Below are 18,938 nucleotides of genomic sequence, written 5' to 3' on the forward strand. Positions count from 1 at the left end.
ATCAGATAATTGATTTTGTTGTTCTTATGAAGCGGATTTTTAATTTAATTATAATTTGATTTTTAAATTTTAAATTATCAATCACATTACTTAATATTGTATTAGCTCTAGGACATTTAACTATCGAGCTTATTATATATCTAAATTACAACGAGCACTTTCTATTTTCTGTATTTTAATTAAACTAGTAATTTCACTGTTACATTAAAATACACTCAGCTCTTTAGACTATTGTTCTAATCTCCTTTAAATTAATTTATATATATATATATATATATATATATATATATATATATATATATATAATATTCAATATGCTAGTAAATAGATATAGATGAATATAATATATATTTACTTTACATATACGTAATACGATTCAATATGCTGCATTTCTGATACGTAGCAGTCCCTTCAAAGATAAGCATTATGACAATGTAATTAATTGCATCCACAAAACCATAGAAAAAAAACCGAAAGCTTTGTTTGTTCGACGTGCGCCATTCTTCAATATCAGTCACATAATGCGGTTAGCAACAAACCCAGAGGGAATAAATGCCAAAGAGTTGAATTGGCTCTCAAAACAAACAGACCCACACCCAGACCCACCCATCCAATCTGCCCCTAATAAACCAAGATATATCGACGATGGCCACGCAAGGTTGGCGGTTCCAAAATGCCACGGCGAAACGAATTAATAAAATATGACCATTATTTCCATATTACAGAGCAAAGTTTACGCTTCACGGAGCGGCGGGATTGGAAATTACGGTTGATGGGTCAGAACGGAGAGATAAAGTAGCGTTACGGGGGGTGGGGCGGGGGCCCGAGGTCGGGAATCCATTCTTCTCTATTTCATTAACTCTTTTAAGCGTTCTTGTAATCCGGAGTCTCGGATGAGGAAACGTAATTAACATCAGCATATTCTATTTAGCCTATGTTTTAGTAGCTGACATGTGTTGGACGGCTTTTAGAAATTTACTTTGAAACTATTCTATCTCTACCGGGACTTTGTTTTGCTTTTCTTCCATGAAAAACTCTCCAGACAAGGCATAAAACTACTTGATGTAAAGAGGTTATATATATATATATATATATATATAACCTCTTTACATCAAGTAGTTTTATGCCTAAATATGCAAAGCTAGCTGTTTGTTTACAAACAGACGGTTTTTGCACTGTAAAAGTAGTAGCCGATGTTTGTTTAAATAGACATTCGGACAGGTTATTTGCGGGCATCGCTTCCGTGGTTCAATGGGAGAACTACCAACTGTCAACACGACGGTTCTAGGTTCAATCCTTGGCTTTGGAGAGGTGCTAGTCTAGCAACACTGATGAGTTGTGATACAACGAAACAAGACTATGTCGATGATTACAAATATATCTATACATATTTAGGGAGAATTTACTAATCAAGGAAAAAGCTAATTCCAAAATCGAATATAAATATTGTAATTTATATCTTAATTCTTACTAAATGAAAAAGCTCAATGCATTCACTTACGATAAATAATAACAGAGATGTAAATAGAAATTTACAAAAAAGTATTTGAAATAAATTTGTCCTAAACATCAGCGTCCGAGTGGTTTCATTTATTTGCCTATCATTTATCATGTAAAAAAAAAAGAAAAGAAAGAGGAATCTATCTACTAAAATAGGTGGAAGAAAATGAGAAATGGTTGGATAACTTTTGACAATTGTTTATATTGGTAGTGATTCTGTGTGTGTGTGTATATATATATATATATATATATATATATATATATATATATAAATTTTATTTTGTGAACACGGTTATTTGCTATTTCTCTTCTACAGTTTAATAGATTTTGGGGTTCTTTAAAGTACAGGATAGCAAATTTTTCATGAAGCTCTACCTACGTATTGAGCACTTTTGAAGTAAATACTTAAAGTTTACGCATAAATCTATACTTTCGTATATTAATTTTATGTGAGTAAATGAAGTAGTTACACACACACATATATATATATATATATATATATATATATATATATATATACACACATCTATGTGTGTGTATCTCTCTCTTTCTTATACATATATCTCTCTCAAATACACATACATAGATGTGTGTGTGTGTGTCCCTCACTGACACACATACGTAATTATGCCGTGTATGTGTGTTTCAAGATTAAATAACATTGCAAACGAATGCAATTATTTCGTGTGTTTACTTAAAATTCATCGTTAATCCACAAAGAAAATATCTCCAAGTGAATATTTGGAATTATTGTCTGCAGACATTTTCCACATATTTTTCTAAGATTTGACAATAATAATTGTTTGCGATTTGACGAAAAATTTGCTTCGTCATTTCGAATGAATATTTCTTCTAGGGAAGGGTTCCGGGCGTTTGGCAGAAGAGCAGGGTGGGGGGTTGTCTAAAAAAAAAAAATGTCAGGAATTTAAAATCACAAACAGAATTGTCTTTACGTAAACAATACAATTCCTGGTGCACCCGACAGCTGTTTAAAGTGCAGAACAGGAAGTCACAAACAAAAGTGCATGATGGGAAATTTTACATCACGGATTTTTTTTGTGTTTTTTTTTTCTAAACACAAATTGAAAAAGAAAATTATTTTAGCTAAATATCAAAGTTATGTTCTCCGTGTTGTTTAAATCTATATATAAAAATGAGAATGTGTGTGTGAGGACACTTCTCACCTTATATACTCAATGGATTTTTAATCTACAGACTTGAAATTTGATATATAGCGTAGTTAGACATATGGAAAACGTTTTAATCGTTTTCATCTGAAAAAAGAAAAGGCTACTAAGGGGTCAAAATTGAAAAATTGGTACGTGGGGGATATTAGTATTTTTAGTATTTATTGGACGGATTTCTGTACAAAACATATCTAAGAACACTGCCAGACATATAAATTAACTTTGTGTGAAATTTGCAAAAGACAGGCTCAGCCGTTTCGGAACCTATAAGAAAGGAACTCACACACACAGTGATTTTTATATGATAGCAAAATAAGGATAACAAAAAAATATTTTTTAATTAAAGATCATACAATTTTTTTTTTTTTTTTTTTCGCGCGCTCTTCTATGACAGTGAGCTTTCAATGCTTACCAAAATAGATTAAAAAATTCCAAGAGTCAGTGGAAAATTCCATTAAAAGTTCAGGGAGAGTTACGTATCACAGCCTTAGACAAATCTATATATCTATAAAAATGAAGACGTGTGTGAAGACAATTCTCAACCTATATACTTAACGATTCTTTTTTATCTACAAACTTGAAATTTAGTATATAGGGTAATCAGACACGTGGAAAATCTCTTAACCCGTTTTCCTCCGGGAAAAGGGCTGTTCAGGGGTGAAAATGAACAAATTGGAACGTGTGGGGGGAGCGTGATCGGATTTTTATCTGTTTGACAACTGTTTCACGAATGCGCATGCGTGAATCGGTCACATGACATAACTTATGTTAAGAATAAGTAGGCTTGAGAAACCCTTTTATCAAGCTGGTCTAATGGCTATCGTACTTGACTGACTTTAGGTTTTAGTTTCGATCTCAGCTATTTTTTGCTATTTGCAAAAAGTAAACTGTTTAGAAGAAGAAAAAAGCATAATACTCGCACGCACATGGCCTAGTTTATGGATGAATTAAAATATAATATTTATGCATATTTTATGACCGAGCAATACCGGGTGGCGTGCTAGTTAAAATAAAACACGTATGATATACGTTTTTCGACGATATACGCAATCATCAGAATTTTATATTTTTTTAATCTTTTTTCCTCATCATAGTGGTAAATTGAAAAATACAATATAGAATCCATGTGTTGCTCTTCAGCGGTGACATATACACGTTTTATTTTTTATTACCGTATCTTTCTGTTAAGTTACATTATTGTTTCAGCTACCCGGCCGTTTTTTTTTGCCGTCTGTAGCTTCCTCAGACTTTTACGTTTCTTTAAAAGTCTGAGGAAGCTACAGACGGCAACCCCCCCCCCCAAAAAAAAAACCGGTCGGGTAGCCGAAACAATAATGCAACTTCACAGAAAGATACGGTAATAAAAAATAAAACGCATATTTGCTCTACAACAGTATTGAGCACTTTCTTCAGTTTTTATGAATTACCATTTCTATATATATACTAGCAGGGGTGCCCGGCGTTGCTCGGGTGTTTGGAGGTGTATGCTGTACAAAAAAAGCAAAAAAACAAAAAAAATGGTTAATTTTTTAAAACTTTGACCCCTATTATGACCCCTTAAAATTTATAGTTTCGGGCTCAAATCACTTTATTAAGTTAGATCCAGGTTCAAGGAACCTATATCTAAAATTTCAAGTGTCTAGACCCAAAATTGTCGGAGGAGTTTGGTAGAGTTCTTAAAGGTCAAATCGTTGAAATTTGACCCCTTAACAGCCAAATTTCTGGCTGACACCCGTCACATCGATTTTCCCAAATCTCAGTACCCGGTATTTCAAATTTCGAGTCTATAGACTAAAAATTGACAGAGTTATTGCGTAGGGAAATGTAGACAGACAGACACACAGACAGACAGACACGTTCACTTTTATATATATATATATATATATATTACATTTTCACCCCAAACCAGGCACATTGCCACTTTGATGTAGGGGGCTACTATCAGGGAGATAAGCACCAGGGGTACTATGTAGGGAGTTGGTCAGCAAGATGTCGCTTCACGTTACACTTGAACTTCTGCATGTCAGTACAGTTGGGGAAGCAAGGATCCGGAAGGGAATTCCCAAGTCTAGCGGTTCTGGGGAAGAAACTACTGGAGTAGAAAGCTCTCTTACATCTAGGGATCTTTACTGTGAAGGGGGGGGGGATTTGGCTGCTTGTCGGGGGTATTTACGTCGAGGGGGTACAAGTGCTTGCAATTCGTCAGAGCATTCATAAATATATTTTAATATCAGGAACGTAGGTATTTTAGTTTTTAAATTTACACAACACTCATGGAGAACACATCTATGTGAATGTAAAGTGTCGACAGTGGACAGCAATCCGGGCTAGAACCTTCTTCGCTATGTCTCAGCTATAAATTTTTTTTTTTTTTAATCCTACCCACCTGCTTTTATTTTAACCGTGTTTTTGTTTTGTTTTTTACCAAAAAATGTTAAAAAAAAATAAATGAAATAAAGAAAACCCTAACTAAAACCCGATTACCCCTAAAAAAAGTGAGACTTAAAAAACAAAAAAATAGGGCTGTTCCAATTTTCCTAATAAAAAAAGACACAGAAACTTGAAAACCAATGTTTTTTTTTTTCAATTTTCCTCCTAAAAAATTGAATCACATTTTAAAGTAAATGAACTTGTTTAAAAATAAAAAAATGTTTTTTTTAACTTTTTTTTTTTTTTTTTTTTAAATATTTGCTTAAAAAAAAATATAGGGCTGTTCCAATTTTCCTCATAAAAAAGACACAGAAACTTGAAAACCAATGTTTTTTTTTCAATTTTCCTTTAAAAAAAAAAAAAAAAGAATAACAGTTTAAAGCAAACGAACTTGTTTAAAAAAAAAAAAACATTGTTCTTTTGAATTTTTTTTAATATTTGCTTAAAAATTATTTTTTCACTTCTGACCTTTTGTTCACAGTTATTAACAAAAATTACGGTAGTTTTTATTTTTTATGTTTCTACATTTAGTATTTTGCTATTTTCTTTTACGTAGCGTTGTTATGATTTCATCGGCGACTCTCGGCATAATCCGCTTGTTGCCGTCATGTCCCTGTTCCGGAGAAAGCCGAGCGAACGCCGAGTTACGCCTGGTTCAAAAGCTACACCAGTACCAAAAACCATAAAGCAATCATTTGCTTACCTTTAGGTTCGCGGCTCTTAAAGAGACATTCTTTTTTGTACTCGATGCGACAGGAATGACGGGCGTATTGAAATCTATTCGTGGACAATATTCGGTTCCAGCATTCTGAAATTGAAAACAAAAGACGACGTTAGGAATAATTCAGATAAGCTAAGGCAATTTGATATTCATACGTACGTTATCACCAATCGTCCCCCCTTTTTTTTTACAGAAGGAACCGCTCGATCGGTGAAAATAAAATACAAAAAAGTCTTCTTTTTTTGAGATTTTTTTTTTGGGGGGGGGATTTGAGATTTAAAAAAAAATTATTTAAAGAAAAACTGGGTTAGGGATACTTTATGTAGTGATGCGTTAAAGTAATTTCATGTTTGTGCGTACGTTATCACCTTTCACACACATTTGACTTCATTCTAAAGTTCATAGATTGCAATACATCAATAGTGAAATCCGTCTTGCATTGAAAGAAAGAGAGAGGAAGGAATTGAGAGACATGAAGAAGAGAGAGAGAGAGAGAGAGAGAGAGAGAGAGAGAGAGAGAGAGAGAGAAAGGCCAAAGGGAGAAGAGAGAGAAAGGCCAGAGGGAGAAGAGAGAGAAAGGCCAGAGGGAGAAGAGAGAGAAAGGCCAGAGGGAGAAGAGAGAGAAAGGCCAGAGGGAGAAGAGAGAGAAAGGCCAGAGGGAGAAGAGAGAGAAAGGCCAGAGGGAGAAGAGAGAGAAAGGCCAGAGGGAGAAGAGAGAGAAAGGCCAGAGGGAGAAGAGAGAGAAAGGCCAGAGGGAGAAGAGAGAGAAAGGCCAGAGGAAGAAGAGAGAGAAAGGCCAGAGGGAGAAGAGAGAGAAAGGCCAGAGGGAGGAGAGAGAGAAAGGCCAGAGGGAGAAGAGAGAGAAAGGCCAGAGGGAGAAGAGAGAGAAAGGCCAGAGGGAGAAGAGAAGGAAGGACCAGAGGGAGAAGAGAGAGAAAGGCCAGAGGGAGAAGAGAGAGAAAGGCCAGGGGGAGAAGAGAGAGAAAGGCCAGGGGGAGAAGAGAGAGAAAGGCCAGAGGGTGAAGAGAGAGAAAGGCCAGAGGGAGAAGAGAGAGAAAGGCCAGAGGGAGAAGAGAGAGAAAGGCCAAAGGGAGAAGAGAGAAAGAAAGGCCAAAGGGAGAAGAGAGAAAGAAAGGCCAAAGGGAGAAGAGAGAAAGAAAGGCCAAAGGGAGAAGAGAGAAAGAAAGGCCAAAGGGAGAAGAGAGAGAGAAAGGCCAAAGGGAGAAGAGAGAGAAAGGCCAAAGGGAGAAGAGAGAGAAAGGCCAAAGGGAGAAGAGAGAGAGAAAGGCCAAAGGGAGAAGAGAGAAAGGCGAAAAGATGGTGAAAGAGAAATGAATGTGGGTATGTGTGTGAGAGAGAGAGAGAGAGAGAGAGAGAGAGAGAGAGAGAGAGAGAGAGAGAATTAAGGTTTTTTCTTTTCAAATCCGTGCATAAGGGAATGATTTCGTTTACAAAAGTGATGAATATTCATAGAAAACATTTAAGACAATAATTTGTTTAATGCATTAAACCCTTTGATCCACTGTTCGACGAGCAGCTTTGTTAGTTTTATAGTTTTAAAATGCAATTTGAATTTACATGGATGTGACCGTGGAAGGAGGGGAATCAATGATCTTGATTCGATCTATTCACTGTACTTTTACTATGCGAATCTTTTCAGCAGACTCCATTTATGCGTATACAGTAGCAAGACTTAATGTTGGTCTGTATAAATAATGGTGAAAAAAAAAAAACAAAAAAAAACGAAATTTTCCACTAGAGTAAGGAGAAACCCGCAAATTCCATTAGAAATTCAAGAATAAAATTAGAGCTACGTTCAAGATGTCATTTTTTTTAATATAAGTCACTCTAGACGAAGCATGAATCCAGTTGACGTAAGGACTCGGAAAAAAAAAAACGATTGAAAGCTGATTATTGCAAAGACAAGAGATACCTATTGACCTAATCTTGATACTACCCAAATTAACAGGAACAGTGTTCTACAAGTTTGCAGTTCTTGGAAAGAAGCTACTGAAATAGGAAGCTGTATTATAACAGGGCGTCAAAGCAGTGGATTAATGAAGACCCATTGACAAGTCAAACATATTGAAACAAAGGAAGCAGGTAACATATCAGACAATTGTGAAACAAGGATTGTGTAATCTCTAACCCAACTCCTCTCCTGATTCTTCACTGCTTTATTCCAGTAGCCAGGAGAAGTCCAGGATGACTGGAAACAATGCCGAGATAAACAGAGAGCACATACAGCACCTGGTATTCCCAAATGGTCGTTCATTTTAGTACTGACCAGGCTCACCAATGCTTAACTGGATGATTATGTTGCGTATGAAAATCTAGACAAAGCGTAAAGCCATTTGATGTAAGGGGTTAAAAAGAATGAAAAGTGATTTTTTTTCAAAGACAGGAGATGTTTATTGACTAATCTTAAAAAGACGAAGGCTATAGGTAGGAGGAAAACAGTCAGCAGAAAGAGTTCCAGAAGAAAGAAGCTACTGGAATAGGAAGCTGTATTACGATGTTCTTGCCAAAGCAAATCTTCCAAGCATGTTTGCCCTCCTCTCCCAGAGACGTTTGCGCTGGCTAGAGCATTTCGTTTGCATGCAGGATGGCTGAATCTCCAAAGGAATCCTGCATGGCGAGCTCTTAGCCGGTAGTAGACAAACCGGTGGACCACTTCTCAGATTTAAGGATGTATGCAAAGGGGACTTAAAATCCGACAACATCAACCCTGTTGACCTTGAATACTATACTGCAGACCATAACTCCTGAAGGGTCAAAATCAAGGAACGTGTCTAGCTGAGCGAGGAGAGAAGAGATGAACAATGGGAGGAGAAGAGAGGTAGCCGCAAAAGAAGAGCATCAGCAGCAGCATTGGCACAGCAGTGCAACAGAATCTGCAGCTCCCGCATCGGTCTGCTACGCCACAGCAACAGTTGCCACCACTCATGATAACCTTCAGACGCGATTCTCCATCATCTATCTAGACGGAAGGACGCCAACAACAATTATAACGGGGTTATCAAAAGAGCAAACTGATGGAGACCACTAGACCGAGTTAAACGGGCTGGAACAAAGGAAGCAGGTAATACATCCGATAATTCTGAAGAATACATGTAATTCTATGAATATGTGATAAAAATGTAGTACAAACCTGACCTTGTACAACGTGCTGTCCATTTCAGGAAAGGGATAAAGGAAAAAAAAAAAAAAAATGTCCGCTCCTGCTTTTTATGGACTGGCTGTCACGTGAGGTAACGAGATTTGGAGGGAAATATGCAAATGATATGCAGTCGGTTTTTCCAATAAAAAAATCGGTGTGCCAGAGAGAAAGAGAGAGGGTATCTCTTTGGCAGAAGTAATACGGCACAATCATGTTAAAAAATCACCGAAATTAAGCAACGTTGAGCCTGGCCAGTACCAGATGGGTGACCATTTGTGAAGGCGAGGGGATGTACTACGAGGTAAAAATACCAGGTTGAGAAACTGGCGTGGTCTATCCTTCTCTCAATGGTAGATGAGCTTCTCTTAAGCTGTGGTAGGCAACCCATCTAGTGATGACGTCACGATAAAAAATACCCTTGATAGCCCTAGCGAAGCATCAAGTATTCAGCTACCAACATGATTTGAATTAGACAAAAACTCTTGGCTGCAGTTGAATGTTACTTTTTTCTTTTTTTTTTTTTTTTTTTTTTGCAGAAGTAAGTTCTGACAGATGTACACTGGGGTTTGATACCGATAGCAAGAGGGATAATGTAATAGTTGGGAATTAATTTTAGAAAGACGAAGGCTAGAGGTAGGAGGAAAACAGTCAGTAGAAAATGCAGGCAAGAGCGGACGGTCTACAGAGTTTTATAATATATATATATATATATATATATAAGTGAACGTGTGCGTGTGTGTACATTTTCCTACGCAATAACTCAATTTTCAGTCTACAGACTAAAAATTTGATATACAGGGTACTGAGATTTGGGAAAATCTTTGTGATCGGTTTTCAGCCAGAAATTTGGCTGTTAAGGGGTCAAAGTTCAACGATTTGACCTTTGAGAACTCTACCAAACTTCTCCCATATGGGTCTAACACTTGAAATTTTAGGTATAGGTTCCTTGGACATGATCTAACTTGATTTGAGCCCAAAACAATAAATGTTAAGGAGTCATAATAGGGGTCAAAGTTAAAAAAAAAAAAATTAACCGTTTTTTTTTTGTTTTTTTGCTCAACATACACCTCCAAAGTGCTAGTTATATATATTACGTTTATGATTTGTTATTTGAGATTCTGTAGAAAATCCTGGGTGTGAGAACTCATTGTACAATAGCGCATGTATAACGGTTAAAAAATAAATACATAAATAAATAAAACACTAACCTTAACCCAATCTCATAAATTTATTTCAATCATCAAACGGGCCTTTTCAAACGAGCTGGGATTATTACACAACTGGCCAACTAGTGGATGGTATGCACCCCCCCCCCCAAACAGTTTTCATTAAATGGAAATGGAATCATGTCGTCTTTTCTAGGGCGACAATTATATCGGTCCATCCCGTATTTTAAATTAAAATATGACTGTCTTGAAGATTTTAACTTGGTTATGGCTGTCAAATGCTACACATTTCCACTGGCAAAAGAAAAAAAATTAGCTTTTTCTTTCCTGCAAATAATGTTTTCTGATCTTTGCGCTAACAAATAGTAAAAAGAAATCGAAACATATTTAGTTATTTTCGATTCCTCGATGGTTAGCTATGGTACACCTTTACCCAGGAAACAAAAACAGAAACAACAAGAAATCATTTGTTCAAATTTGTGGATTCGCTGGTAGAAAATATTTTAAATGACAAATTATTAAAAGAAATGTCAAAGTTCATTTATGCCACAGAATTTGCCAAGTCTTTTTGTTTTTTTGTTTTTTGACCCGTAAGCAAGAACCTTAAAATAGTCCGTAATTAAAATAACCTTTCGGCAGGCATTTCTGATATTTGTTTCTCCGATATTCTTCGGAAATGGCAGTGGTTGCCTGCACGGACCGAGGCTCTTGGAATGGTGTGTTCAAGTTCACTTGAAGCCATCGCATGCGATACGAAAGGCCAACTCATGGTGACCCTAAGGATCAAAACCGGAAGCCGATTTAACAATTTTTCAATTTCAGATATCTGCTAGACGTATTTGTGACCCATCGGGTAAGAATTACTATCATTGTTTATCTTAGTTCAGAAACTTTGACATACAAGGCACCTTCAATGAATTTCCAGACTCTTTTTCATATTCATAGTACACACATGAACCTCTAGTCCCCTTTGAAGTAATCTCCTCCGGCTGCAATGCATTTGTACGGGTCTAACAACTTCTGAAAATTTCTTGCGGAAGTTCTCCTGCGTGAGCGTGTAATGACCCCCGTCACAGCCTCTTTCACTCCTTCAACTGTCTCATAATAAGCAAAGAACGAAAAGTCAGAGAGAATAAGGTCTTGACTACAGAGTGGGAAAGGAACTGTCTTGATGCCAATCTTGGTTAAATAGTCTGCAACAAGGACGGAGCACCCTTGAAATAAACTTCACACAAATCTTCTGCATCTTCAATTCCTCATGAATAATTGTGTGTATAGGTCCCATGATGATATCAAACTGTGACCTTACTGTCTCTATAGACACACAACGATCCTTATCCATGAAATTCTTTATTTGGCCAATCAACTCTGGTGTTCTGACTTCCTTATTCCTTCCACACCTCTTATCATCTCTCACAGACTCCCTGCCTTCCTTGAATCTCTTATGCCACTCAAGAACTGATGCTCGATTCATACAAGATGGTCCAAAAGCAGTCTGAAGAATTCCATACGTTTGTATTGCATTTTTTTTTTCAAGTTTAAAACAGAATTTTATTGCATATCGTTCTTCTGAAGTGTCCTCACGTCCAAGTTGCATTTTTGCAATTCATCAACTGTGACAATCAAGCTTTGGTAGGGTTAGGGTTTTTTTTTTTGTGTATTGCAATTCATATGAAGGCTTTGGTAGGGTGTATTCCAATTCCTGCTGTAGCTGTTCATCCAAAAGATTGGCCAGTCATCTCATAGATGCATAGCAATAACATACTAAATTTTCATGAGTCTATGAAAATTTTAAATGCCTGTACAAAATAATCTGGGAACTTATTAAAGCCACCTCGTACATATATCTATACTCCTATAGACTTTGGATTTTTGTATATTGATATTCATATTAAACCCCTTTTTTTCAATTTATTTAAAAGAAAATACAATTTTGTTACATATGGATCATGGAATTGCAAAAGATCTAGCTAATTTGCATATTCTTTTAAACAATTCCTGCTGTAGCTGTTCATATGAACCTATGAAAATTTTAAATGCCTGTACAAAAAAAATCTGGGAACTTATTAAAGCCACCTCGTACATATATCTATACTCCTATAGGCTTTGGATTTTTGTATATTGATATTCATATTAAAACCCCTTTTTTTCTATTTATTTAAAAGAAAATACAATTTTCTTATATATGGATCATGGAATTGCAAAAGATCTAGCTAATTTGCATATTCTTTTAAACATTCATTTTAATTAATTCCCTATTAGTTTTTTTCGGTTCTCTTATGAGATGATCATCTTTAGTTAACTATTACGCGTAATTATATTAATGCAGATATTCTACATGATTTATACTTGCGTAATATTTGCGTAAAAAGGTTATAATAAACACAAACCGCTTTCTATATATATTTATATATGCGTATATATTTGTTTAAAATATTTTTGCCGACCAAACTCTTCCGTCAGTTTCTGGTCTACAGACATGAAACTTAATATACAGTCCATCATTAACCACCCCCCTCCATTTAGCTCCCAATGTCCCCAAGGCCTAAACATATTTAAATTTGAGTTCAGCACCATGCAAAACTGCTAAATAGACATTCACATAAAATTTTGGACAAATATAGTAAAATAGTCCCAAAAATGGAGTGTTTTTATTAGCCCTAAAAGAGCCTCTGGGGCATACCCAAGAGTTATCGCGAAGTATAGACAAACAAAATTATATAGAAATCAGTTAGTTACAATTTTTTCGAAAGTTTTAGAAAAATTCAAGGCATCAATTTTTTAAATAAGCACAAAAGTATCAATTTTAGCCATTTTTACCGGAAAGGCACTCCTAGGGGGCAACTGGAGTTTTCCCGGAAAATTCGTGCTGCTACGTTTTTTACTCATATCATGTTTAATGTTTGTGCAAAATTAAAAAAAAAAAAAAATTCCAAGGCGCAGTTATTGAGAAAAGTGCGGACGGACGAACGGACAAGGGTGAAGTTACAGGTCCACCCTCCTTTTGTCGCAGAGGGGAGGGGGGGATAAAATAAAAATAATACTTTGGGGAAAATTTTGGAAAACAATTAATACGATTAAAAAATAATCAGCCGTTAAAAAAATGTTTACCGCCGCGGAGCAGATGGAAAAAAACCACTTTCAAACAACGAAATAAATTACCCAAGAGAATGGGAACCAGAGTTCATTTGAATCACGGAATTATTAAAAAAAGATTTGTTAGTCTCCTCCCCGGGGGTGGGGAGAGTAATTAAAATGATCTTTCAGCAACCATTACCAATATTCCGTTGGTCTCTCTCTCTCTCTCTCTCTCTCCTCAAATCTCTAGAGATTTGTGAAACTCGCAAGCTACATGACCGACAGACGACTCAAAACACATTTTTAGCAATTATTTATTTATTCTAATACTGACAAGTGCTTTAAGCAAAATGTTATTATCAGGTTCGTATCTATCTCTACCTCTACTACAGGATGGAAATATAAAAGTTGTCGCTCTAAACAAAACACTACGGCTTTATTATAAAACATTTATTTAAAAAAATATCAATTCAGGTAACTCGATTATGTAAGTAGAGCCGACACGTATTTAATGTAACCGCCTTCACCTTCAATACACGTCCAAAACTGTGTGTGCATGCCTTTTCAACAAGCGCTGATAGGAGCTCGGCGAATACTTGGCGGTTGGCGGCGATCAGGTTTGCTTTGGTGCTGTTGGAGGTCATGTTGGTGAGGTTCTCGATGTACGGTTGGTTGTTTTACGGCATATCAACCCTTTTCAGATCATTTAATTTTATTATTTACTAGACTACCCGTGACCCGTTGGGTCAGTATGTTATATTAGCTATGGAATTAATGTATGAGCGTGACACTTGTGACGTAAAGAAAATAGTTTTTTGCGGCATAACAAATATTTCTATGAAAGTATATTAAAATGAAAAAAGAATATACATAGATTTCTATGAGTCGTTCTGTTTATTATAATTGATTATTTTTGAAAAAAAAAAAAAAAAAAAAAAAAAACTTACAGCCATTATAAGTGGTTTGCCATACTTATAGGTAAATGTGCACTGAACAGATGTCATAATACTTTAAGTTAAATTCAAATTTCTATATATTCTTATTTAAACGCAAAAAAAATCAATTGGGACGGTGAAAACAAACACAGTAAAACAATACGTTTTATTGTCGCGTTGATTATTTATTTGTAACGCAATTAAAAAAAACATTTTCGAGGTTATTTATTCATGTTGGTAGTGTAGAAAAAATGTATGATTTTTTTCATGAAAGGTGTATTAAAAATGGAGAATAAATTAAAAAAATAAAATAAAGGCGGTGGGTAAATCGCCGTCGTAAAATGCTCTTATGGTTGCCAACGGGTTCAAGTAGATTTATTTGGAAGAAAATTGCGTTAAAATAACTTAAATGTAATACAGAAATGGACGATGTAAAAAAAAAAAAAGCAGAAAGTATTAATAGTTGTTTATTTGGATAATTTAAACGCGAAAAAAAAAACAATTGGGACGCTGAAAACGTACACAATAAAACAATGTTTTATTGTCGTGTTGGTTATTTGTTTATGTATCCATGCGCAACCGCAAGACATCAACCGGATGTTGGGTTACAACACCAGTTACAAGGTCATTTGAATTTAATAATTATATAGATTATTTTGAAGAAATATTTTTTAATACAATATATTTGTTTTTTTGTTTTTTTTCAAGTCGGTTTCTATTTAACCCATAGTTGGGACCCTAACAGGTCCTACAACTCCGGGTCAGAGTGGACCTGGGAGCAATGGCAATTAAAGATGGCTCCACACTCCCCAAAGCTCTCAAGCTAGGGCCTCCCCATCGGATATAGTTTAAGGTCATATCAAAGTAGGGTAGCAGGTTGAGGTCGGGGGAGGAGGCGGGTTGAGGTCGGGGGAGGAGGCGGGCAGGTGAAAGAAGGATACAAAGTTGTAGCACTCATCCTGAAGCCAAGCCTGGGTCACTATGGATGGCGCAGAGTCCTGCTGCCACACCTAGGGTCTGCCAATGGCCACCTGATTGCACATTCAGGTACACTTTTGAATTAACTTCCAAGCCAACTTCGAAGAGGTGAGGTGACATGATGTGGTGCTCACTTGAAACCACATCAAAGACCATAACCATGGCCGGAAACTTTGGTTTTCATCACTTTGAGCACATTCCTGTTATTCGTTGCAATCTAGCGATGTATTTTGATGCTGCTAGCAACGGTCTTGTTATCACAACTTGAATTAGTAGAGAGCATGAGTTGTATAGCGGCGCATCTCCGATCTCGCTTGTTGAACATTGTGTCACTTTCAAACATGATAGAAGGCTCCTATCGATCTTGGGATTTGTACACAACTGACCGACTAGTAGATGGTTTATAAAAAAAAAAACAACAACAAAAAAACCCCCGTTTTCATTAAATGGAGATGGAATCATGTCGTCTTTTCTAAGGCGGCAATTTTATCGTTCATCCTATACTATTATATAAAATGACATTTGCAGGTTAATGCATTAAAAAAAAAACAACAACAACAAAAAAAGAAAACTACAAATCTGAAATTAATCATACTTGCATCAAAAAGTTATTAAACAGTGACAGTTTATGGTTTATAGGGATTCAAAATGATTAAGAAAGCCGGAAACGAGAAAAAGGGTACGGTAAAAATCCAATGAATGAGAAGGTAAAATCCAGAACACACACACACACATTATATATATATATATATATATATATATATATATATATATATATATATATATAAAGCTGAATGTGTGTGTGTGTGTCTGGTCACGAATTGGCTCCTATATGATTGACTATTTTAAAAAAACTGATCACACATAATGATAGAAGATGTATCGAGACACAGGAATGGGTATGTTTGATCTGGCAGAACGGTGGTTCATTAAAATTGTGGTGCTTGCGTTCGCGCCTAGTCCACAAAGTATGGAAATAAAACATTTAAAAATTAAAAAAAAAAGAACGTTTACAAGTGTTTTTGATATAGATGTACATAATACTTTGATAAGTATGTTTTAACTTAAATAGGGATGGTATAATAAAATTGTGGGGTCTGTGTTCGCGCCTGGCCCCTACAGAATGGAAATAGGCACAAACTTCAATATAGACTTTTCATATCTATCTGCGTAAGTATACTTTGATAATTATGTTTCAGTTTGAAGAAATATGGTATAATAAAATTATGGGGTGTTCGTTCGCACCTGACCTCCATAGAATGGAAATATGTCACAAAGTTTAACAAGGTTTTTTAATATAGATTATTGTGATCAGGGTTTTAGTGGGAACAGGTATGGTATAATAAATTATGGGGTTTATCTATTTTATTTTTACTTTCACCATATTTTGCATTGGTTTTGATACCCCCAAATTCAACCCAAATTTACAACCCTTCCTTTTAATAACCTATCATACTTTCATAAATCAGAGTTCATTTTCTGTAGGCTGTTTTTGAACCCACTCAACGACGAGTACTTTTGCTAGTATATATATATATACATACATACATACACACACACACAGAGTTTAACCCAGATATAAGAGACTTCGTCTCCGGTCACAACAGCTCTCTTATATCCGGGTCACACTGTACATTGACCAGAGAAAATCTCTTATATTCGTTTTTTTTTTAATATTCGGATTACACTGTATATATATATATATATATATATATATATACATATATATACACACACACACATTATGGTACATATATATTACGGTATTTTTACTAAATCTCTACATATTTTTTTTTTTTTTACACAGTGATCACCACTTATCAAGGCCCGGAAGCCACTCAGGGATAAGGGTTATTGCAAGTACATCACGTTAGTGAGGAGATTTTATGAAGTGTTTAATAAGGGGGGGGGCGGTTCATTAGGAATTTGTTAACATTAGACTTGAAGAAATCCAAGTTGTAGTCCGGAGGGAAGCAGGCAGACGGAACAGAGTTCCACAGGCGTGCAGTTCTAAGAAAGAAGCTTTGCTCATGAAATCCGCGTTTTGATTTAGGCACAGATATAGAGTGGGGGAAATTTTTCACAGTGGATTCAGCTAGACTAGAGTTGTTATTTTTCACGATTACCGTAAAAAATACATGTTAAATGTGCAAGCATTTTTTTAACCGTATGTGAGGGATGATCTATCAATTTTAGTTTTACTAATAGGTTAAAATCAAATAAAGATATAAGAATCGTTATTGGCATCGGAAAATAGGCATACATTTTTCCGATACGAATTCCAATTAATCGACCCAATACTAATATATATATATATATATAAATCCCCGAAACAGTGTTTCATGGTAAACAACTGATGATCCCTTGAAAAAAAAAAAAATTGGTGATGCAGTGATTGCAGGTGATTAAATGACTTACTGACTAGATGGTTTTTTAACGAATGATAAAAAGTAATTTTTTGTATAGTCTTAAAGGTTAAAAACTTCAAAGACTACATATATATATATATATATATATATATATATGTGCACACAATTCCATCTATATAGACCATTGCCATTGCTTCCTACTGGTAAAAACTGGCTAAAATCTTGTGTCCTTGGCAATTAAAAAAAAGGGACCACTTTTCCAGGTTTTAGCTTCTAAGCTTTTGTGAAGTGGTTAATTTAATACTAATCGTCTTAACGTGCCCCTACTGGAAAATGATGACGGGGCTGCCCAGGCATTTTTTGCATGCCCGATTGCCCTTCCTCTACAGCACCATTTTTTTGTTTCCAAATCCTACTTTCTCAAACTCGTTTCCCGTCTTCTCGTCATAGGATGGCGATAAGCAACACCGCAACATTTTTTTTTTTTTTTTTTTTGATCTCCGAGCCCTGACCCGTCTCCATAGTTTTTTTTTGCATCATATTATATTAAAATATTGGTGAGAGAGGAAACTTACCACTCTGCCCCGGACGACTTCTTTTAGAGAGCAATGCAGTGCTTCTCGTGTCGTACAGAGGTGTTCTTTTATACACCAGTTGCAAGGGAACATACTCTCCGTACAGTGCGTGCACCTGCAGACAAAGAAAAAAAAATCGGATTAGTTTAATGTAAAAAATCACAAAATAATTTCAATTGTAACATAAAAACATTTGCCTTTGCTCCTATATATATATATATACTAGCATGGGTTCCTGGCGTTACCCGGATGTTTGGAGGTGTATACTGAGAACAAAAAACGGTCAATTTTTTAAAAACTTTGACCCCTATTATGACCCCTTAACATTTATTGTTTGGGGTTCAAATCAAGTTATTAAGTTAGATCCATGTCCAAGAAACCTATATCTAAAATTTCAAGTGTTTAAACCAAAAATTGGCGGAGGAGTTTGGTAGAGTTCTCAAAGGTCAAATCGTTGAACTTTGCCCCCTTAACAGCCAAATTTCTGGCCGAAAACCAATCACATAGATTTTCCCAAATCTCAGTACCCTGTATATCAAATTTCGAGTCTGTAGACTAAAAATTAACAGAGTTATTGCGTAGGGAAATGTACACAGACAGACAGACACACAGACACGTTCACTTTATATATATATATATATATATATATGAACTTCCCAGACCCTCCCCCACAAGTTCCTTAAACCCCAAAACTAAAACACTATCGACATACCTAGCGCCCTCTCCCACCTTCCCCTTGTTCCCTTCCTCTCTTTCTTCCACCCTCCTCGCAACCCCCCGACCACTTTCACCCCAAAATAGCGAACATTTCTGTAAAAGTCTAAGGAAGCTACAGACGA

At 35.8% G+C, this 18,938-nt stretch overlaps 1 protein-coding gene across 13 annotated transcripts in view; it reads right to left on the reverse strand.

The window, feature by feature from the left end:
* LOC145265357 (plexin-A4-like) overlaps positions 1–18,938 on the reverse strand; it is a 1,096,693-nt gene that overhangs the window by 242,269 nt on the left and 835,486 nt on the right. For all 13 annotated transcript variants that reach the window (XM_080121138.1, XM_080121137.1, XM_080121136.1 and 10 more), the window contains 2 exons: positions 18,100–18,214; positions 5,821–5,925 (listed from right to left, as the gene is read on the reverse strand). In XM_080121138.1, the coding sequence (XP_079977264.1) occupies positions 5,821–5,925; positions 18,100–18,214 (220 nt within the window). The remainder of the gene's footprint in view (positions 1–5,820; positions 5,926–18,099; positions 18,215–18,938) is intronic.

Source organism: Euprymna scolopes, chromosome 40 (genome assembly GCF_053919585.1).
Source record: "Euprymna scolopes isolate OS-2025 chromosome 40, ASM5391958v1, whole genome shotgun sequence".
Classification (NCBI taxonomy): domain Eukaryota; kingdom Metazoa; phylum Mollusca; class Cephalopoda; order Sepiida; family Sepiolidae; genus Euprymna; species Euprymna scolopes.